Source organism: Myodes glareolus, chromosome 18 (genome assembly GCF_982192425.1).
Source record: "Myodes glareolus chromosome 18, mMyoGla1.1, whole genome shotgun sequence".
NCBI classification, from domain to species: Eukaryota; Metazoa; Chordata; class Mammalia; order Rodentia; family Cricetidae; genus Myodes; species Myodes glareolus.
In genome coordinates this window covers 52,715,362-52,740,302 of record NC_142043.1, presented here as the reverse complement: position 1 = coordinate 52,740,302, position 24,941 = coordinate 52,715,362, and the positions used below count along the sequence as shown (strand labels likewise).

Sequence of the window (24,941 nt, the reverse complement as noted above, 5' to 3'; positions counted from 1 at the left end):
GAGTTCAATTCCCAGCAACCACATGGTGGCTCACAGCCATCTATAATGAGATCTGGCGCCCTCTTCTGGCATGCAAGCATACATGGAAGGAATGTTGTCTACATAACAAATAAATAAATCTTAAAAAAAAAAAACAGTCCCCCTGTCTAGTAGTATCAACCATATTGAAAAACTATTAATAGTTAAAAAACGCAAATTCCTGGGCATGCGATAGACTTACAGACACAGAACCTAAAAGGGAGACACAGACACCTAAGCTTTAACAAGTCCTCATGCAATTCTAATGTTAGCGTAACTGACAACACTGACCCTTTGAGAATTTGATCAACTCTATCTATGGATTTCCCAGAAATATACAACAGTTAATATTTTGAGACACAACGTTAGCCAGTTTCACGATTATATGGAAAACCTTCAAATAATGTGTATTTCTAAATCTTTTCCCAACCTATGGTAAGTATGAGGAGCCCAGGAATCCTTATCTTTAAAAAATTCCATGGCTGAATCTAAGGCCCTGTCAGCTGGGGAAGGCTCACTCTATCACAAATGCTCTGACCACCCCCACTCCTTTACTAGACATGGTATTAACCTCACTAATTTTCTTAACTAACTTTTTGTGACTTTTATTAGTTAAGAACATACCTAACTAATCTAGTTAAGTATGTCTAGAATACATCTCAGAGCAGATCACCAGGATTTAAGATATTTTCTTGGCAGATGTTACTTTGCTTAGTTAATTCCTTTCTTCGTAACCACAAAAATCTTCAAATACATTACAAATACACATACGTGAGAAAGCAAGCCATTCATTGTCTGTGCAGAGCTGGGACTCATGAAGAAGTCCTCTAACAAGTGTGAAAACCCTAAGGCAAAAGGAGAAACTCTGATTCCAGGTAGAAAGATACCCTCTCAGAAAGGGCTCTCTCCTTCCTAAAATACTGAGCAGCAGAAATAGCAGGTTGGAGAAGTGGCAATGCTTCTTCCCCCAAATTACATAGGAAGAGAAAATCTAAAACCAATTTGTAAACACTATGAACACAAAGGTAGTTTCCCCTGGAAGCGTTAAACAGATGAGGACTTAATTATCTCTGATCCCTATCTGAAGTGGAACAAAGAGGAAGTTTTTCGAGAAAATATTTGAAGAGCCAGAAGCATAGTTAATCATTCAAGAAAAGATTTCAAGGCTGATTTAAACTGCCTGTGAAGTTACAAAAAAAATTTCTCAGGTAACATGAACTATGAACCCGGAACAAGCTGGCTCAAGACTGTGACCAAAGGAGAAGCCCTAAAACTACAATATTTAATCTTGTATTAACAACTGCAGCACATTTTTTTTCATTTTATTGAAATGTAATTGATACCAAAATAAATTCAAGGTGTATAATGTGATGACTTCACATATTGCAAAATGACTGCCACAATCAGTTTCGTTAAGCATCTACCATTTTAACTAGCTACTTTTTGGGTATAAGGAGAAAAATTTAAATCTACTTCTCTTAGGAAGTTTCAAATATACGTGATAGACAATAGCATTAACTATGGTCATCAGGCTATACACGAGTTGTTTACAACCTACTCAAAGTAACTGAAAATCTAAACTTGACTAAGATCTGTCAGAATGGGATTCACCATTCTATACTGGTTCTTTTGTTGTTGTTGAATGTATGTAAGTGTAGGGGAAAGGGAGCGTGTATAGCACATGTGTGCATAAGGGGGCATCAGATGGAGGCTGTCAGCTGCCTAATGTGGGTGAGTGCTGAAACTGAACACAGGTCCTTTAGCAAGGACAGTAAGAGTTCATAATTACAGAGCCATCTCTCCAAGCCTTTTTGCTATGTTTATATGAGTTTAACATTTTGAAATTCCACATATGTGAAATAATAAAGTACTTATCTTTCTTTGTAAGGTTTATTTCACTTAGCATTATTTTTTGCAGTGCTAGGATACATAGGCTTCTAGTTCACTAAGTACTCAACTCAACCATTAAGCAACATCTCTAGTCCTTTTTTTTGAGGGGGGGTTAAGGTGAGGGTGAGCATGACAAATCCTTATACATCCCATGTTACCCCCCAAATTGCTATGTACCCAAAGGTTTGTACTGTTTTCCATTATTTAGGGAATACTCTATTAGTTTCTGTATCAACCCCAGAGAGATAAGATCTTACATTTAATAGCATATTATTCCTATACAAATGAAAAACATACATAAAGTTAATGGTTTTAGATCACCAACTTCATTTTTTGGACAATGCCAACTCAGCATGATAAAATAAGATACATTCCAAAGTTGACAGCACAGCAAGTTCCCAAATATATATAATGTATTATCTGTGTGTATATGTGTATTTGTATGAAAAGACCAATAGCAGCAACAGTTTTCCAGGTTCTTCAGTCATATGGACAAAATTTTAGACAGCCATCACTGAAAGACTAAAACATTCTGATTTTGATGCTTGCAAAATATATTTTACATAATTTGATTTAATTATATGTACTTTATAATATTAATTTACTGATCATTATGATTTTTAATAATACTCAGCATCAACAAAGCCAGCTTTCAAATACTAGATCAACACTAGTTAGTAAACATTTTTACTACTCACTGTTATATGCCTGAAAAATAAAATTTATTGCTTTTTGGTTTTGCATAGAATCTATCGAAATCACAATTTACATGTGCTGTCTCAAAAAGAGAATAAGTGGCTTTGAAGTTCTTCCACAGTATAGCTCTAGATGCACTGAGATCTGGTCTGAACACACAGAGACTTATCTGCCTACCTTAAATTTTGGGATTAAAAGCATATATCACTATGCCCAGAAGATTGTTCTTTTCTTGTTTGTTTTGTTTTTTCAAGACAGGGTTTTCTCTGTGAAACAGTTCTGTTTGTCCTGGAACTCGCTCTGTAGACCAAGCTGGCCTCAAACTCACAGAGATCTGCCTGCCTCTGATTCCTGAGTGCTGGGATTAAAAGTGTGCACCACCAATGCCTGACTGCTTGGTGTTTCTTAAATGCAATCAGAAATATGTACAAGTTGGTCAAAATTATATAATACAAAGTATTTTATGGTAAAGTTTCAGTTATCTCAACTAATTTCATTAGTGATTGGCAGTCTCTGTGGAGTACTGGGCTCTTCACCCACTCACTGGATTTCAAGACTGACATAGATTTGCTACTTGTTTCTATTGCCTAGGATCCCAAGAGTATTCTTCTACATATATCCCTAGCCTCTAAGAAAAGACCAAAACTCAAAATTCAAAGTACAGTTTTTTCCACAGAATGCATATTGCTTTCACATTATTATAAAGTTTAGAAAAAGGAGACTGAGTCATCTTAAAATAGACACTATCTGAAACTGCTCTTGTATAATTAAATTTAACATTAGAACCCTCAAATGTACTGTTTAGGTTCCAAAAGATTACTACTCAAGTATGGGGCAATACCCCACCCCCACAGGCTCACATTAGAACAAGAGGTGGTCAAACCTGTTAGGCAGCTTCAGATGCAAAAAAAGGATTAGGAAGCAATTCATCCAACATATATTAACTGAGACATCCACAGCTTGTTAAGCATTGGCACAAAGATTATATATGATGCAAAAATGAAACTAACCAAAAATTGTGTAAAAGATAAAATTTCTTTGGTATAAACTGCCACAACTCCACCCCATAATAGGCATTGAACTTTAGGACTCACAGATGCTGGGCAACAGCTTTACTACTGACTGTAATCTCTGGTGTGAATGTTAAAGATAATATATTTCTATTATGTAAAATAACATGACAGAATATTGAAAACATTTTCAATGAAAATAAAACTTCATTAATTAGGGCCAAGATATTAGGATATAAACGATGATTTACACAATAAAGATCCATCTATAAAACAGTTTTGAACAGGTAAAAGAACTAGGAATATTTCAACTAAGGCTTTCATTATGTCTTTATATACTGGAAATTTTTTATCCATTTTATTCTACATCACAGATTTAAAAACAAAAACTCTTAAGTAGGTGGAGAGATGTTTCGACCCATACTACTCTTATAGACGGTCCCAACTTTAGTTCCCAACACCCAGTCCAGGTGGTTTATAACTATCTGTAACTCTAGTGGGAGAGTAGTCCTGACACCCTCTTCTGGTCTTCTTGGACACAGCATTCCTACCTTCCCTCCTCCCCAAGTATAGAAGACTTGCTAGATCAGTGTTTCTCAACCTTCCTAATGTTGTGATCCATTAAAACAGTTCCTCATGCCATTTGTGGTGACCCTTGTACTGGCTGGTTTTGTGTGTAAACTTGACAATTTGACACAAGCTAGAGTCATCAGAGAGGGAGGACCCTTAAGTGGAAGAAATGCCTCCATGAAATCCAACTGTAGGACATTTTCTCAATTAGTGATCAATAGAGGAGGGCCCGAACCATGATGAGTGGGACCATCCCTGGGCTGGTGGTCCTGGGTTCTATAAGAAAGCAGGCTGAACAAGTCATATAAAACAAGCCAGTAAGCAGCACTCCTCCAAGGCCTCTGCATCACCTCCTGAATTCCTTCAATGAAGAACAGCAACATGAGAGTGTAAGACTAATAAACCCTTTCCTCCCCAACTTGTTTTTTGGTCATGATGTCTCCCTCAGCAGCAGAAGCCCTAACTAAGACAAACCCCAACCATAAAATTATTTCATTGCTATTTCCTTAAGATTTACTATTAATTATGTATACAGTGTTCTGTCTGCATGTACGCTGCGGGCCAGAAGAAGGCACCAGATCTCATTAAAGATGGTTGTGTGTCAACATGTGGTTGCTGGGAATTGAACTTAGGACCTCTGGAGGAATTGAACTTAGGTCCTCTGGAAGAACAGTCTTAACTCTTAACCTCTGAGCCATCTCTCCAGTCCCTCATTGCTACTTCTTAAGTGTAATTTTGCCACTGATATGAATCGAATGAAACTAACTGATATGCAGATGTTCTTAGGTGACCCCTGTAAATGGGTCATTCGGCCACAAAAGGGTTCCCAACCCAGTTTGAGAACCACTGTGCTAGATGATTCAGCAAATAAATGTGTTTATCACCAGTCCTGACCATAGTATCCAATGCCTAGAAGCCACACAACATGAGAGAACTATAGGTGAGTTGTCATGAGACACAAATACATGTGTGTATGTAAACACACACAACATTTTTAAATGGGTTGTTTTAAATACAGAAACCCACTGTAATTATCTGCAAGCATTTCTTTAATATGGGTGTTTTCTTTTCTAGGAGGAGGTTAGTAAAAGTGACTTCTATCAGGTTTTTTAATTCTTCAATCAAAAAGATTCAGTCAATAGTTCCTGGAAAATAGCCAATATATGCAAGTTACAATGAGTAGAATTTTGTGAATTCTGTCACCTACTAATGAGATGTGCCTCTTACACAGTGGTATAAAAGGAAAGGGTCCAGTATAACCCCTGGCAGGTGAAAGGAGGGGGATTAAGAGTTCAAGACTATTTCTACCACACAGGGAATTGAGGCCAGACTGGGCAAAATGAGATTGTCTCAAAAGAGAGGGGAGTTAAGAGGATAAAGGAATACATCCAAAAAAATAAGGGTGGGGCTGGAAAGATGGCTCATACTAAGACCTCTGGCTGCTCTTCTGGAGAATCTGATTGTGATACTCAGGAGCCACGTGGCAACTCACAACCACTGTAATTACAGTTCCAAGGGATCTGATGTGTAAATATAGTAGTACAATACTATTCCACCACAAAAACAGGAGTGACTGAAGATTAACCATTTGCTGTATCATGGACAGGACTAGAGGTCATTACGATTATGGTAAGTTCAACAAGTCAGGCGCAGAAAAAGAAGTATGAAAAGAAGTACTACAAAATCTCAATCTGATACAAAATCTAGAAAACATTCATCTCACAAAAGTTATGAATAAAAATGGTGGTGTAGTGTGGGAAAGTTTATAAAATGTTTAGATGACTGAGTTATGGTACAGTAAGGTGACTACAGATGAGGATAATGTCATGTATTCTTGTTTTGCTTTAGTTTTTTTGCTCCTAAGACAGGGTGTTTCTCTGTATAACCCTAGCTGTCCTAAAATTTGCTCTGTAGACCAGACTGACCTTGAATTCAGGAGACCCACCTGCCTGCTCCTGTTGAATCCTGGGACTAAATGCCCAGATGCATTACTGTCTAACAGCTAGAAGGATTTCTGAAGTTCTCATCACATGAAATAAAGCTACACTGATTTGAACACTAAAGTGTACAGAAGTTCTGAGAGATTACATGGTGTGTCACAGACATATCTAACATGTAACTGAAAAAGATTAAAAAGTTGTCAGAAGCATTTAAAAGGCTGTAGCACAGTAAGAAAGTATAATTAGTTTTATTATCAAGGATTCAGTTTTGCTATCTTTCTTATGAGTTTCACCTGAAAGTCAGTACCTCAAAATACAGAAACTTGGATTTTCACATTTATGACCAAATTCCTTACAAATATGCACACAGCACTATATTTTAGTTCTAAACAAGGACATTTGAGTATTTATACAAGAAACACTTGGTACAGACAATCAGTTTTGACTACTCACAATAGTTATGTTCTGTAAAGTCATCCCAAATATGGGATTGCTAAATATTACGCTATTTCCTTGAGAAGAAACAAAAGGTTAAGTTCTTATTAATCTGGAGGGTCATAAATTTCTTGCTAATCATTCAATATGTACCATTTTTAAGATTTTATTTTATGTATAAGAGTGCTCTATCAACTTTATGCCAAAAGAAGGCATCAGATTCCACTATAGATAGTTGTGAGTCACTATGTGGGTACTGAGAATTGAACTCAGGAGCTTGGCAAGAGCAGCCAGTGCCCTTAACAATGAGCCATCTCTCCAGCCCCCAATATATAACATTTTCATACATTTCTCTTATAGATGTTTTTCTTTTTCTTTGTTGGGATGTGAGGGATGTTGAGACGGTCTCAATTTGGAGCCTTGCCTGGCCTGGAACTGAGATACACCTGCTCCTACCTCTGAAGCTGGGATTAAAAGTATGCACCATACTCAAACAAAATTGTATTTTATTTTGAGAAAGAGTCTCATACAGCACAGTTGGTCTGGAATTCATTATGTAGGTGAGGGTGATCTGGACCCCCCAACACCTCTTATTTTCCTCTCCCAAGCGTTGAAGTTGGCATATAGGCATGCACGAACGCACTGACTCATGTGGTATTTCAGATTGAATCCTGAGCTTTGTGTACTCTCAGCAAGTTTATACCAACTGAGCACCATCTCCACCTTTCTTGATTAAATATTAATAGTTTTGTTAGCTTGCTAACATTTAATGAGAAAAAAACAGCACAGAACTCACGCCTAACTAAAACTCAGTAAGACAAATATTTCCCCAAAAGGTATATTATTGCTATCCTTTTGGAAAGTTACAATTACCAGACCACTGGCCTATGGTTATATCCTCCTACATACAAAAATGAATAAAAAATTTTAAAAAGGGAAAAAAGCTGAACAGAACTGTAAATCTGAACAGTTAAGGTGCTCAGTTTATAAACTTGATAGGTAAAATTGGGATGAAAGAACTTCAACTCCAGTTTCAGTTACACAAGAAAGTAACCTTACCAGGAGAAAAAAGAAACGGGACAACAACAAAGAAAGGCTGAAAAAGAAAATTTACATTGAAGATGGACAGGGTGATCACAACTGTAACCCCAGCACTTGGGACCAGACGCTAAAAAGAAAGTCATCACCAGCTCCACACCACCCTGGGACAGAAAGTCAGACACTCACTCAAGAAAACCAAACCCAAGGACTTTATATCTGACATTTTAAAAATAATATTCTACTATAGCTTTACTTTCCATAAATTGACTTGGAACTGGCTATGCAGACTACAGAAAGCAGAATTCACAACCCCCTTGCTTCAGTATGCACAGTGATAGAACGACAGAGAGGCAGAGACAAATAAAATGTTCTCTCAGGACTCCAAAGAGAGTCCCCACAAAAAAGTTTACACAGATTTTCAGCTTTGGAAAGCTATTTAAAATGTGAATAGTTAGCTATTGCCTTTGCCACTGTCAGAAATTCAAACAAAATAATTCATACTGGATATCAAAAGGCACTGGTAACAGAAGTTTGGGCATAAGGCTGTCTCTGTTTTTCAGACATAGACGTTCTCAGACTGCTGGCTACATATGAGAGAATGAGAATTCAGGATTCACAGCCAGAATGGTTTTTTTTTTTAAAAAAAAAAAAAAGAAAGAAAGAAAGAAAGAAAAATAAATCACCTGCTTTACTTCAAAATAGAAACATTCAAAAATAAAAATAGCATTTTTAATTAATCATTTGTATTAGTAAACTGATTTTTTTCTAGGTGTGCAGGAAACTAAATGTCAAATTCTTTTGACTAAGATACAAAATGAACATATTATTGGTACCATTTGCTACAACAAGAACACTACGATGTTAGCCTATATAATAAGATCACTGAGATTTTTTTAGAAATGGTGGAATAGAGCCAGATATCATAGACAACAATTCCTTAGTCCCTTTAATCTGTTGAACAACAACAAAACCAAAATCCACTTCCAGGATTTGAGAATATACGTTACTCTCAAACTTTAAAATACATAAATGTGTGTGTTTCTTTAGCTACGTATCCTACAGCATATAAAGGTGTGTATCAAGAGTCCTTTAAAGGATCCACTTCATAAAAATAACCCTTCTATGGACTAGTCCTGAGACTTTTAGTACAATTTCCTCTTAAGAATCATGCTTCCGACAGTGTCTGAAAATAAGACCATATTGACTATAATCAAACATAAGTGCATTTTAATAATTATTTTACTTTTTAGCCCCCTCACACATAGCATTTTTTTTCTATTTATTGATTGGTTGGTTGATTTGGGACAGGGTTTCTCTGCATAGCCCTAGCTGTCCTCTGTAGACCAGGCTGGCCTCAAATTCACAGAGGCGAGGCCAGTCTGGTCTACAGAGTGAATTCCAGGATAGCCAAGATTGCATGGAGAAACCCTGTCTTGAATCCCTGACCCCTAAAATGCCATTTGAGTTTCAGTTGGATGTTATATGATGACTTTGGCTTGGGGTTCGGGCAGAATTTCCAGTAATTTTCGAAAGGGCCCTAAACATATTTCTGCCATTTGGTATTATGTATCTATTCAAAAGTGTCATTCTCAGTCTTGACAATCATATCATCAAAATATCAATCACAATTCTGAAAAATGCTGAGGATGCTCTTTGCCTGGTAGTATCAAATATTCAGACAGTATTTTAATGATAATGCAAAAAATTAACATTTATCATTAGTATTAACATTTATACTCCCCTTTAATAAAATGTTAAAATTGTAAGTAAACCAAAGAATTGTTTCAATGAAAATTTCTTTGAGCCTTATTACTAAATATTTTATTTGCAAACCTTTAATGCATATTTAATATAGGGTAAGGTAAAAATTTCTCACCATCCAATCTATGATAATTTCAGAAGCAGCTGTATCAAAGTTATATACAAAAAGATTAGTGAACTATGATAGCCCATATAGACAAAGGCATGAACAATGAATGAATAGATTATTATTAAAGAATTGTGTCATCTGTGATCAGTATCTTGAGATGGTTCCCCACACTGTCAAAAAAAAAAAAAATTCACACTGAATAATTCTTAGCTTCTAACACGTAGGGCATTTAGGTAGAGAATTATATTGTAGAAGGAAAAAGGACATAGGTAAGAAATCAAACTCTGCTTTTTGTTTCAATTTTTCAACATAAACTAAGGCTATTATAGTACTAACTCTTTCATACACATAGTGATGCAGTTTCAGGTAATGAAGATTGCATATGGGCTATGTTTAACTAGGTAATATACAGGCTAGGATTGCAGCAAAGTAGTTGAAATGTTGCCTGACAGGCACAAGCACCGGTTTGATCCCCAGTAAGAGTAAGGACAAAAAACAAACAGAGAACACCATCAATACAAATGGTACATGAAAAGTATTAGGTGTTTCAACAGTAACTGGCCAGGTAATAATGCACTTCACACATACCTCCATGAAGGTTGGGACTACGATTTGGTGGTAGAGCATTTACCTAACATATGCAAGATGATGGGTTCAGCTCCCAACTCTACACTGAAATATATGTGAGACACTAATTTTAGACATTTTTGGATCATTATAGTTTCTGCATTTTGATCTTCAAAGTTTAGACTAGTTATGTGTAAGAGGAGGTTATATTCTTTTTAATACATAATGCTTTATTCTGCATTTTTATCTTAAAAATTCTAAAATATAGCTGGGCAGTGGCATCACACACCTTTAACCCCAGCACACGGGAGGCAAAGGCAGACGAATCTCTTTGAGTTCGAAGACAGCCTGGTCTACAGAGCAAGCTCCAAGATTGGCTCCATAGCTACTGGGAAACCCTATCTTGAAAAACCAAAACCAACCAAAAACAAAACAAAACAAACAAAAACAAAAAAGCAACAACAAAAAAATCCAAAGTATTTTGAAAATATGTAAGTTCAATAATTATTAAATCCATCTTTCAATCTATAGAATTGTAAGAATGTTAAATAACAATAACTATTAACATCATACTACTATTGAAGTAATACATTACACTGGAGTAAATATAAGTAATTGCTACAGGGCTCACTTTTAGATTTATTGCTCTTCTTGTTACTGTGGCAAAATAGTTAATAAAACTACTTAAGGACAGGTGTGCTGTGGCTCCTGGTTTGAGGGTACAGTCCTCTGTAGCTGTAGAGAGGTGTGGGGGCGGGAGTATGAGATAGCTATGAGAACCATAAGGAATGAAAGCAGATGAATGATCTGCTCACCCATTTATCTCCTTTTCCCTTTTCATTCGCTCCTGGACACTGGCCATGTAATAGTGCTGTCCACATGCAGCGGAGGTCTTCCCTTCTCTGTTAAACCGCTCTGAAAACTCACTGACAAGCTCAGGGTATATCTTCCAGGTGATCCTAAGCCCAGTCACACTGATAATGATGATCGTCATCACAACTACCATATTCATCAAGATGAGGACTCATTGTGGTCAAGCATTCTATCTTATTTTTCAAAGCTTAAACAATACCTAGATAGAACTATTAGAACACCTCTCTTGGGCAAGGCAGTGGTGGTGCATGCCTTTAATACCAGCACTCGAGGCAGAGAAGGAAGTTGAAGGTCAGGCTAGTAGTTCAAGTTCCACCATTCATACATGAATACATACATAGAGATAACTTAAAACAATAATAATAAGGTCTCTAGGGAATAACCCAAAGTCACTTCTGTGCTTGATCAAAATCAAACAAATTAGCAGACTTATAGCTAAAGACTGAGACTTTTGGTCTTCCCTCTTACTTTATACCCAGAACCCTCACAGACTCATACTGATCAGAGACTGATTCTTTCCTGAGAGAGAAAAAAAAGCAGGGAATCTATCACCGGAGAAGACAGAAAATAGAAAGGAGAGAATATTTCCCAGGACTGAAGAAAGTTAAGCTTTGATACTGCAATTCAAAGAAACAAAACAATCAAATTTCAGAAACTTGGGGATAAAGAGAATATTCGAAAATCTTAAAAAAAAAAAACAACCACAGAAGTGGGGGTGGTCAGGAAATAAAATGCCATCAGGTTTCTGGATTAGCAGGCTAGGAAGTGTTCCAACACAAAGATTGACGTTTAAAATCAGAGAAGCTATATTTCCAAAGTATTAAGTCCACATGCATACTTTTAAAATGTGCCGTTCAAGTACCCTTTCTCAAGAAGCATCTCATGGCCAGTCCCACCTAATGGCAGAGCACAGCTAGAGGTGGGAACACCAGGGGATACAGGCAACAAATGACATACTTGTTGAGTAAGGAACCCCCACTTATTAAACAAACACAACTTCAAGTTTACATACAGTCTTATTACAGATCTAAAGAATAATCAAACCAGATTCTGACTCAAACACTAAATACATGAAGGTCTGTTACAAACAAACTCTTCTCTGCCTCTGTCTTCTTTTTATTTAGTGGAAAGGATCGATGATGATTTTTTTAATGTTCCGGGCTTGATCACCATTTTGTGCTAAGTCAACTAAGAGAATGTACTTCATATGCCAAAGAACTGTTTTGCTTTACTTTACTTCTAAAAGCCAGAGGAAGAAATCTAGAGACTAGACTATCCTCTCTGAGGAACTCAGTATATAGTCTACACTAAAAACTTGCCAGATGTCTCAGTAGTATTTAAAAGGGACTCATTATCTGCATCTAATGAGTCAATTATTTTGTTTACCCCTTGTAAAGATAATTATGACGTAAAGTATATTCACAGACAAATTTCTGTACTTGGGAGATAAGCCCATCTAGTTTTAAAATCAGTATTATATAAGAATAAAAGCAGAAACTTTTTATAATTAAGAAGCTATGAAAATTTTATAACATAATATTACTCTTTTTTTAAAAAGATTTATTTATTTATTATGCATACATTATTCAGTACTCTGCCTGCATGTCTGCCTGCAGGCTAGAAGAGGGCACCAGATCTCATTACAGATGGTTGTAAGTCACCATGTGGTTGCTGGGAATTGAACTCAGAACCTTTGGAAGAGCAGGCAGTGCTCTTAACCTCTGAGCCATCTCTCCAGCCCCTATAATATTACTCTTAAAGGTAAATCATAACACCGGTTAATTCCAACTAGTATGAATCCAATAGGTAACAGGGTAGTGTCCCAGAATTTTACTTATGTAGCTTTACAGTATCTGGGAAGGGCATAACACTCAAGGAAACCCCAGATACTTACAAAGTCACTTATATTTATTTAATTAATATGCCATATGCTTATTATATTTTAAATGTGCTATGGCACAAACTGAAAAAGTACTGTCACACTTTAGTGTACTTGTTCTTTAGTACTAAATATTAAATCCAGAGCCTCAAGTATGCTAAGCATATACCCTACCAAGGTGACACCTCCAATCCCTTCCATGTACATTTTAATTTAGAAAATTCCTTCAAAGCAGTTATTATTTTGCCTTTAGCAACATAATGATGACTTCAATGACTATAAACAAAACTCATCTGTGTTTTAATCAACACTGTGAACATTTGAAAAAACTAGAAAATCACTGGCAAAGAAAAAATTCATTACACAAAAAATTGTATCTCTTGGTGTTTAAAATGTTCTATAAGATTTTACCTGTAAGAGCAATAAATAACTAATGCCATCAGAATACAAGATTAATAAACAAGATTTTCAAGCTGTAGGGAAGAAAAACTCAGCTTTATCTAAAGGTGTAACTTAAGAAATAAATAAATGGAGACATATTGATGGGGGAGATCATGACCAGCAGTACAGTAAATATTTATTTTCTCCAAATGTGCAAACTCAACACCATTCCAGAAACAATCTCTTATAAATTAGTCTGTGCATTTAAATAACATTTGTGTGTATAACCTGTGGCCCATAGCTGACATGCCACTAAAGAAGGATAACTATAAAAATAACCAAACATAAAACTGTAGAATTGATTAAATATAAGCTTTGTGGGAGGGGGAATCTTATTTTGTCTTTTGGGGGTTTTTTGTAACACAACTTCACAGTCCTAAAGCATGAATTTATGGGTGACATTGTGCTGCAGTGCCAAAAGATGTATGAACAGTTTTGTTTTCACTTTTTTTTTTTTACACTGGACACACCTGACAAGGGTAAGCTTCTGATCTCACCTCTCCTTCTCCTTCGCATCTAGTGCTCCCACACCCCAGGATCTCCAGCATAAGAAGTCAGCATGAGCATTGAACTATACCCCCAGCCCTGAAGCTAGTTTTAATAACCTTAAAGTATCATTCCACATAACATAAATTAGTTTAATTAAAATGCCTTTGATTATGGATTTAAATATTTAAATTACATTATATTAGTATTTTCAGAAGAAGGTTGGCATTCTTGTGAACCCTATCATTCACAGGGAAAGTCAAGCGGACAACTTTGAAAAAGTCAATTATCTCCTTTCATTTGGTTATGGTGACACAATTCAAGTCACCAGGCTTGGGGACCAGTGCCTTACCCAAGTCATCTGGCACAACATTTTTTAAGGCAAGGTATCACACAGCCTTCCCTCAAACTCTCTATGGAGTTCAGGGGTACCTTGATCTTCACTGAATCTCCTGATTCTACCTCCAGAATACTTAAAATCTGTACTCTACACTTTTTCTTCTGTTTATAAACTCAGTCATAGGATAGTATGGTGGTTTGAATGAGAATGGCTCCATGAGTTCATGGATTTGAAGGTTTGGAAAAACTAAGAAGTCTGGCCTTGCTAGAGGATGTGTGTCACTGAGGAGTAGCGGTGGGCTTTGAGGTTTCAAAAGCTAACACCAGGCCCAGTATCTCTTATACTCTGCCTCATGCTTCTGATTCAGATGTAAACTCTCAGCTGCTGCCCCTGTCCCCCCGTCATGTTCCCCCTATGATAGTCAGACTCACGCTTGAAACTGTAAGCAAGACCCCAATTTCACACTTCTTTCTATATGTTGACTTACTTATGGTGTCTCTTAGCAGCAATAGAATAGTAATTAATTCAGCTGCTAACGGTGTTTCCCTAGATTTCATCTCCAGTATCACTGACTGATATGGTGACACATCTGTAATGCTGGCTGAGGTAGGATTAGACCTTCAAGGCCATCCTCACCTAAACAGTGAATTTCAGGGAAACTTGGAATATATGAAACTCTCAATAAATAAATTTAGTTATTAAAAACAATAAAGTAACTACTAATATGAATTAAGATAGGTATCCTAAAGTTCATGTCAAAAACAATTTCACTCCAAGACCAAGATGGCCGCAAGAATCACCACTTTCCTCAAGAATGCCTGGGCGAAGGAGCCGGTTGCTGGTGGTGTCCTTCTCAGTCTGGGGCCTTGTTATAATTATGCCCATAATCAGCCCCTACACCAAGTATGCTTCCATGATCAACCAGGCAACACCCTACCCTACACCCAGTCCCTGTACGAGATAACAGGAACATGCCCGATGTGCCCAGCCACTCCCAGGACCCTCAGGGCCCAAGCCTGGAATGGCTGAAGAACCTGTGAATACTCCTGTTGATGAAAGAGGCCCTTTTCCTGTTGCCCCCAAGTAAAAATGGAAAAATCAAAAAAAAAAAAAAAAAAACCTGGTGTCAGAAGAGGCCAGAAGATGTTGCCAGATCCTCTGAGAGTATGAATAAAGAGCTAGTGTGTGTGTGCGCATGTGTGTGTGTGTGTGTGTGTGTGTGCGTGTGTGCGTGCACATGCTGGGAATTGAACTCAGGTCCTTTGCAAGAGCAAATAGTGCTCTAAACTGCTGGGCCATTTCTCAAGCCATCTACTATCCATTTGCCAAAAAGATGCTTACCAATGATAAGAAAGCACTTAAGTGTTATCAACAAGCTACAAAGTTTTGACATTTGACAAAAAGACTTATCTTTGAGATGTCTTGGTAGAAGTCACTGAAAATTGATAAACATAATTTCCTTAGAACATGAGACCACTAAAAGTTTGGCCTTGAGCTATAAGCCAGTACTACACAGTAACACGTGACCTTTAAAAAAAATGGGGGGGGGCGCGGCAGCACACACATTAGTTGCTCTTCTAGAAGACCTGAATTCAGCTGCCAATACCCATGGTTGGTGGTTCACAGCTGCCTATAAGTCACAGCTACCTCGGATTTAACCACTTCTGTCCTTTTGTATATGTACTCATATGTACAAATCTATACATATATATACACATAACTAAAACGTTTCTAAAAGACCAAAAGAAAACACAAAATACAAATACATATATAATACCTAAAATACATATGTTTATTACCAATATAGCAATGCTTTTAACTCACAATCAGAGCCTGTGAGGCAGCTGAGCTGGTGAAGGTGTTTGCTACCAAGTGTGACAACATGAATCTGACCTCCAGCACCCACAGAGTAGATAGAGAGAACTGTGACAACTATCTTCTGACTTCCACACACGTGTGTACCCATTTACACACAGAAACAAAGCAGTTTAGAAATTGCCTTAGAGGGCTGAAGAGAAGACTAAGATACAAACTGCTCTCTGTGAAGGCTCAGAGCTCCGTTTCCAGCATCAACGTCAGGTGGCTCACAACCACCTGCGACTCCAGCTCCAGGGAGCCTTAAAGCTCTAGGCCTTCACATTCACCTGCACATATTCACACATGCACACACATACTACAAGAAAATAAACTTTTTCTGCATGAGGTGGTTGGATGGGTTCCTAACTGCCTGTCCATGTGGACTTTCTATCCTTGCTCTGCCCTTCACTTTCCCTGAAGAAATAGTCCTCTAGTTAATTAGGAGTACAAACTAGCTGAAAAATCTCCAAGTAGCAAATGTAGGCTTAAGTCGTTTTTGTTGGGGGGGGTGGGTGGAGGGGGTGGTTCGAGACAGGGTTTCTGTGTAGCTTTGGAGCCTGTCCTGGAACTAGCTCTTATAGACCAGGATGGCCTCAAACTCACAGAGATCTGCGCCTGCCTCTTCCTCTGGAGTGCTAGAATTAAAGGCGTGTGCCGCCACCACCACCGGCCCGAGGCTTAAGTGTTTTATTAATTTTCAGTAAGTTCTATGAAATCAAACCCGAGCTGGTTCTGGGAGGCTCCTTAAAAAAAAAAAAAAAAAAAAAAAAAAAGGAAGACTATGTAAGACAAAACTCATTCCAATGCTATTCTGAATTTGAGCTATATATTTTCTTGCTTAATTTTTTTTCTTTTTTTTTAATGTTTATTTATTATGTATACATAAGTCTGTTCCTGTGTATGCCTGAAGGCCAGAAGAGGGCACCAGACCTTATTACAGATAGTTGTGAGCCACCATGTGGTTGCTGGGAATTGAACTCAGGACCTTTGGAAGAGCAGGCAGTGCTCTTAACCACCGAGCCATCTTTCCAGCCCTTCTTGCTTAATCTTTAAAAGTAGATATTATTATCCCATAAACTCATAATAAATAGTAGTCAGGATTCCAAATCTAATCTCAGAATATTACATTGTGTATTTGATAACAAGTACTTGAAAAACTACAACATTCCCAGAAGGAGGTACTAGATGATCTCTAGAGTCACACACATCAGTAATATAAATCTAAAAACAAACAAGTAATTCAACTATTCAGGTGGAAGTTTTACCTCGCCCTTCTCCTCTCTCTCTCTCTCTCTCTCTCTCTCTCTCTCTCTCTCTCTCTCTCTCTGTCTCTCTCCAAATCATGTCCTATCTCAGAAACCCCACAAAAAAGTGGCTCCTCTCCCAAAGATACTCAAGATCACACCTATGGAGAGTATTTAAACTGCCCTCTAGAGATAGGCCAAGTAGTTTTCTTTTTGGTCTCTTCTCTATGGGCCAGAGAATTACACAGGAGCATTTTACCAATAAGCCTACTTTTTTTTTTTTAATTCGGCTTGACTCATATTACTGCGTCAGTGGAGAGACTTAATATTGGGGTACAGAAACCCTTTACAAGCATGTTAGCATTGCTTAGCTTTTTTGTTGTTGTTGATCCATGTCAATATGTTTGTGCCACATTTAACTTTGTTTGTGAAACTTAGTTTATTTAGTCAAGGTCTCAATTTGTAGTCCAGGCTGGCCAGAAATTCACTATGTAGAGCAGTCTGGCCTGGAACTTACCCGGCTTCAACTGTTGGGATTAAAGGTGTATCAGTACATATACCTGGCTTATTTATTTATTCATTTTCGTTAATGCTGGGACATATTCACTTAATAAGTCTGTTTATGCCCGTGAATAAAATGAGTCTCTTTGTTTCTTGAAGATTTTTATTCAAAACTATAGTTCATGGAAATAATTTTCCATATTTTATTTTCTTTTATAATGCTACTGACTCAACTTACTTCATTCACTCCTTTTGTCTTATTTACTTATTCTATTCACACTGAATTCAGAAACATGCAGATGCTATGCAATTACTCTACTACTGAGTTACATCCTAGTCTCTATTTTTAAAATCATGTTATGTCTTCAAACTGTTTAAAAGCAGTGGTCAAAAAAGATGAAGTAAATTTCTATTTTACATTTAGAAAAGCACTAAAGAGTTAACTAGATATAAAATATGTAAAAAAATTATGCTTTTAAAAACTTGAAAGGCTAGAGACTGGCTCATTACTAAGACTTGCCTAGTGTGCATGAGGACCCAAATTCAATCCCCAATATTAGGGCTTGGGATTGAAAGCGCCTAACATGGCTTATTCATCAGTTATTAAAAATACTGGTTTTTTTATACATTTATTTATGTGTTATTTGTGTGCATCTTATGTGAACATGCCATGTGCATGCAGGTGTCCACAGAGGTGAGAAAAGACCTTTGGATCCCCTAGGGCTGGAGTTACAGGCAGTTGAAAACCACCCAAAATGGGTGTTCAGAACCAATCTCAGGTCCTCTATAAGAGGCTCATACCTACTAACCCATCTTTCCAGCCCAGTTTAATGATTTTTAAAGATATCTACCATGCTATTATGAGACTAGTTTAAAGGAACTACTGCCTATTCATTACTTGCTGTGCATTTTGCCAGTAAATAGTTAACAGTTGTTTTCTTAAAAGAATTTTCTTTTGTTCCTAGGATGTCAGACTAACCTAAAACTCACTATGTAGATGATGTTCACCTTGAACTCCCGATCCAATCTTCCTGCTTTATCTCTTAAATTGCTGGTGTTAGATACAACCACGCCTGGCCTTCCTAACAGAATTTAGTAATCTTGTTTAGTTTGTATATTTGTTTACTAAGACTGTGATGGTTTGAACAGGTATGGCCTATGGAGAGTGGTGCTATTTAGGAGGTGTGATATTGTGGGAGTGGGTGCGGCCTTGTTGAAAGAAGTGTGTCACTGTGGGGGTATGCTTTGAGATCTCCTTTATTCAAACAATGTCCAGTGTGTGGCCTGGTTCCTTTTGTTGCCTGTGGATCAAGACAGAACTCTCAGTTCTTTCTCCTGCATCATGAGTGCCATGAAGAATGATGAACGAAACCTCTGAAATTTTAAGTCACAACTAAATGTTTTCCTTCATAAGCATTTCTGTGATCATGGTGACTCTTCACAACAACAGAAACCCTAAAACATATTTAAACTAATGAGAACTTTATTAAAATATTTTCCTAAACAAACCAATTCCTGATATAAATGAATTTGACCCACCAACTAAACATGTATCACTGTAAACAAGAACAATTATGTGTCGCTGAATGCTTTGTAAATCAAGTGTCTCTCTTTCACTTTGACGTTTCTTTCACCAAGGATGCTCGACAGTACACAGAAAACATCTAGATGACTATTTCTCAAGTTGCCTACAACTACTTGAATTAATTTTTACCTAACTGGATAGAGCAAATTATGAACTATATGCTGAAAAATATTAATCAAACTGACGAAGCTGTTACTTATAATAGTGCTTTGAAACTTCTCCCAGCTCAAAAAATTTTCATGAATATTAAACTATAGCTGGCAAGACACATCTCAATTTACATTTGATGCTTATTCATCTTAAACAAACAACTGAAAACACTTAATAAAACATGAACATATCTTACCAGTGCAGGCCACTGAATTTGTCTGCTCTTTGATCCCTGAGTCTGGCTAGGGTCGTTTCTTTTGGCCCAGATTAAGTGGTATTCCACCAAGAAAGTTGAAAAATCTTCATAAACTTTAACCCACTCCCGTTTATCCCATTCAAGGTCATCAAATTCCACATACACCTATGGAAAAAAAAAACATACCATTTTATGAGCAACATACAGCAATGATATTAATCCATGAAACAAAATTAGGTAAGATATTATTAACATTACTTTTAAGGTTTGGGGCATGAGGTCTTGGTATAATATATAGCAAAGTGGTCTCAAACTTGTTATCCTCCTGTTTTTGTTTCACAACTGCTGGAGCTTTGTAGTGTACCCTACTTAATTCTATGACAAGGAATTCAATCATAAAGGACTACATGGTAAGAAAAGTAATTCAAAAATGCTGATCAGCACATATTAGCCAGCATATCTGAAATACACTCTAAATATCTACGTGTAACTGACCATTCTAATGGTGGAGCTTGGGAAGTATTTTCCAAAAATAAACAGGCAGCTAAAGGTGCAGTTCAGTAGTATAGAGTATATAATTCAATACAAAAGGCCCTGAAATCTCATCATTAGAAAGAAGAAAAGGCAAACAAAATCCATTAGGCTTTGCAAACCATCTGATCTTTGTCATAACTCCTTCTATTCTTGAGGTAAAGAAATAACATATAAACTGAAATTGGCATAAAATATTATCCACAAAAGTTAGTAGAAAATGGCTCATAATATGCAAGTCAATCAACATAATAAACCACATTAATAGAGCATGGAAAAAATACATTTTCAATGATACAGAAAACATATCTGGAAAAACCCAATAATCTTCATGGGAAAGCAGCAACAAAACAGCAGATCGTGGTAGCACATACAATGATCTCTACACTCCATAGTCTGAGGCAGGACAGCTGCAAGCTAAAGAGCAATTAGGTCATTCCATTTGCTTGCTGGATTTTTTTTATTAGTTTTATTTTTATTTTTGCTGTACACAGCTATTACTGTTTTTTTTCTTATTAACTTTAAGACCCTTTGGGGCGAGAATTAGTGTGTTTTCTTTTTTATTTCTTTGTTTTAATTTTTTGTTTTGTTTTTGTTTTTCGAGACAGGGTTTCTCTGTAGCTTTAGAGCCTGTCCTGGAACTAGCTCTTGTAGACCAGCCTGGCCTCGAACCCACAGAGATCCTCCTGCCTCTACCTCCCGAGTGCTGGGATTAAAGGCGTGCCCCACCATCGCCTGGTCTTTGTTTTAATTTATATTGCCTAATTGTTGAACCTGCAAACTAAAGCAGTCACTAACTCTCTGTGTAAAATATATCACAACAATATAAATGACTAAGAAAAGGTAAGTATGTGTATGCTTAAATATAGCTGTTCTTTTTGCTGATTAAACATTGTGTTCATGATTATAAAGAACGGAACAAGAAAATTCCATTCTATACAAACATTTGCAACTTTATAAAAACTAATCACTAGGATGCTAGGAATTCAGAAGAACTCGGGTTGGGGGGCTGCTTGAACAATCATGCCTATTAACGTGATTACAAGATTAAAGATAAAAGAATAATTGAAAATTATTTCATAATGAACATATTTTAAATAAATCCTGAGATATCAGAACAATGAACTCTAAGATCTGGCCTCTTGGTAACTGGGATGACTACATTCTGCTTTAATAATCTTTTTGTTATTTTTGGAGACAAGGTCTTGTAATTTAACCTCACTAGCATTGAAACTCACAGGAACCCCCGCCTTGCCTCCCAGGTTCTGGGATTACAGGCATGAGCTACTATACCCAGCTATTTAGTGATTTTTTTTTAACTTAGTGTAAATAACTGCAAATAGATTATACCCACTTGGTATAATATAGACCTCATAATGCTTTATTTACATGAAGTGAAAATGAACTGCATGGCTTTGAGAAATCTGTCTTGTGGTTTATTCAAAACCAAATATCAACCTCATCCTAATGCTGTTTAACCACAAAGAATACTTCATATTAAAAATAAGGTGCCTGGTATCATGGAGCATGCCTTAAGCATGGTACTGGGAGGCAGAGGCAAGCAGATCTTTGTGAGCTAAGAACCAATCTGGTCTACAAATAGTTCCAAGCCAATCAGGGATATATAATAAGGCCCTTATCCCAATAAATAGATATACAATGATATATGTATTAGACTACATTAACATTCCTCTTTCTATATATATATGTGTGTGTATACTTATAATCATCATATTCATGTTCTTATTTATAAAAATACACAGATATCAGAAGTTAAGTCATGAAATATTAAGTAACAAATATCCAACTTTTATCTAATCCCTTCACTAGTATTTTCATTGTACTACATCATCACCACAACCATTGAGTTTATCCATAAAGTTTTCTCTGATTTACTACTGAAATACTAAGAAAAATATTCTAGAAAGAAATATAGAAAACAATGAAAGAGAGTTGCTGTAAGATTCATCTATGCATTGATCTACATAAATAATTTAATAAGAAGAAATCAAAAAGGTCTGCTATGAACAGATGCTCAAAAAATTCAAATCAAGCTAGCGAGGGATATAGCTCAGTAATGAACATTGGTTTAGCATGTCCAAGAACCTGATCTCTAGCACTGCAAAAGGAAAGGACAGAGAACAGATGCATGCAGAACAGGATAATTTGGCATCTCAACATTTGAACTTTTTTTGTACTCAACCAAAACATCAAAAGAACTGAGGCTCAAATGAAGTCCAAAATGATATCTGCAACCTCCAAGTCATAATTCTCATAGAACACAATATATATTGGTATATAAGGGTAACATAACTACAATGGGTTTGCAATAACCCTTTAAAGTCACCTTTTTTGAGATCATTTATTATGTATACCGTGTTTTTGCCTGCATACATGTGTACAGGCCAGAAGAGGACATCAGATCTCATTTTAGATGGTTGTGAACCACCATGTGGTTGCTGGGAATTTAACTCAGGACCTCTGGAAGAGCAGCCAGTGCTCTTAACCTCTAGGTAATCTCTTCAGACCCTTGAGATCATCTTTATTAACCTTAGGTGCAACACAGGAGAGGAATGACAAATAACATGGCACCCTTATAATAAGCTCTAAAAAGACTTGGTTGGCACTTGTTACATAAACCGGACTATTCTCCTGAGTGCTTGGGTTAAAGGCATACACCACATCTGGCTCGACACATTTTTTTTTAGGGTAACATGCTTGACAAGGATGACAAGCTCCAACTTTTAATTAATAGATAAGATTTTTGAACTTCAATTTTCTTTCTGAATATATTTTTAAAATCCACTTCAGAAAGTGTTCAATTTAGTATGAATTTACTTTTTGATATAGTATATATATATACTAGTACCATAACCAAAAACTTCAGATGGTGATAGTGCTCAGAAAGGCAAACTAAACTATCTCACTTAACATGTAGAGCCTGCAGACCCTAGATGGATAGAGAAAGTCTTATGTAACCATCCAGACATGAATGGCTATACTGAATACTGTTAGAGTGCCAAAACTCAAAACTCACAATTAATAGGATATACTTAATACCTTGAAAGATGATGATAGTAAATTTAAAAAAAAAGAGAGAGAGAGAGAGAGAGAGAGATAGCGGGGGCTGGAGAAATGGCTCAAGCAGTTAAAAGCACTTCCTGCTCTTCCAGAGGACCCAGATTTGATTCCCAACATCAACATGGCAACACACAGTCATCTGCAACTCCAGTTCCAGGGATCAGATACCCTCCTCTGTACTCCATGGGGACCAAGCACAAGACTCGAAATACAGGCAGGCAAAACACCCACACCGATAAAATAATGCAATTAAAAATATTTCTATGTTGACCAAAGAATTATCTTTTGACTACTATCAAGTATAAAAGTATGAGCTAATTTAAAGTTGAAGGAAAAGTACATAAATAGCCTTCATTTAAACATCAAATCTATACTTTTTGGTTTAGAAGTACTGATTAGACACATTTATAAACCCTGACAGAAGTTAACATGTAGAGAACGATTTGCAGCTGGGTAAGCCAGTGGGCCGGTCTAATAGAGACTGACATCCGCACAAGTGATAATTTGCAGCAGAAGCTAGACCTTTGAGAGAAAGGTGTTGATTTCTGAAGCCTGCATTGGAATAGCATATTTAACTGGGTATATTCCAGGCCCTGCTTCTAACACTAGGCTGTCTTGTGATGACTAATATTGACTGCAAATTGTTAAGGAGTTTCCGGACTGGGTTAACTGAGGTTACACAGATTATTAGAAATGGGTTAATCAAGATGTGAGAGTTAGCCAGTAACTAACTCTCTAGAGATAATGGGCCAGGCAGTGTTTAAATGAATACAATTTGTGTGTTGTTATTTCCGGGGCTAAGCTAGCCATGAGGGAGCCGGGTGGGACGAAAAACAGGCCTGCCCACAGCTCCTCACTACACATGATAATGGAAAAACTCAAGGCTCCACAGGATAAATGAAACTACTACATTCATAACTTTAAGGTTTCAGTTTTGGTATTAAAATTAATTCTCCCCAAATTGACTCACAGTTTCAGTATAATTCCAATCACGATCCCAACAGTATTTTCTTTATGTAGATTCTAAAATATACACAGGGTAGTACAAAGAAATAGAAAAGCCAAAATCATTTCAAAACAAGAAATTGGACTTCTAAAACTACCTCATTTAAAGCTGAATACCAGGTTGGCAAGCCTGGCAACATGACTTCAATACCTGGAACACACATAAAGGTGGAAGGAGGGTACCAACTACAGAAATTGCCCTCTGACAATCGATTACATACTCCCCAATGCACATGCGCGCGCTCGCTTGCTCTCTCTCTCGCTCTCTCTCTCTCTCTCTCTCTCTCACACACACACACACACACAATGGTAATAAAAGACTGAAAACAAAGTTGTCTACAAGAACATTGCTAAAACAACAACAACAACGAAAAAAGACGACAAAATCAATAAAAGAATGCCACAGAATAAATCTGTAAGAAATGAGAACTGGTCTTTGATAAAAGTGTAATGTCACCTCAAAGGAGAATGGGTAAGTCTTCTCAACAAACAGTCCAGAGATAATTGGACATCCATACACCCCTGCGCAATATTTAACTTTAATCCATGCTTCATATCCTAAAGACTCAAACTGCTGAGACTTAAGAATATAAAACAAAAAAAATTAAGTCAAATAAGAATAAAAAGAAAAAATTTTAACAAGTCAAACTCTTGTGACCCTTGGGTAGCAAAATGATTCTTGGAAACAGTATTAAGATCATTATCCATAAGAAAAAATGTGAACAAAATTAAATT

The 24,941-nt window shown here is 36.8% G+C and overlaps 1 protein-coding gene and 1 pseudogene across 3 annotated transcripts in view; one reads left to right on the top strand and one right to left on the bottom strand.

Moving 5' to 3' along the window:
* Jmjd1c (jumonji domain containing 1C) overlaps positions 1-24,941 on the bottom strand; it is a 170,403-nt gene that overhangs the window by 82,657 nt on the left and 62,805 nt on the right. For all 3 annotated transcript variants that reach the window (XM_087898192.1, XM_087898194.1, XM_087898191.1), the window contains exon 2: positions 19,590-19,754. Coding sequence is in view for 1 of the 3 variants with exons in the window: in XM_087898191.1 (XP_087754317.1) it covers positions 19,590-19,754 (165 nt within the window). In the remaining 2 variants the exon portion in view is untranslated. The remainder of the gene's footprint in view (positions 1-19,589; positions 19,755-24,941) is intronic.
* Positions 14,840-15,166, top strand: LOC125411471 (NADH dehydrogenase [ubiquinone] 1 alpha subcomplex subunit 3 pseudogene; annotated as a pseudogene).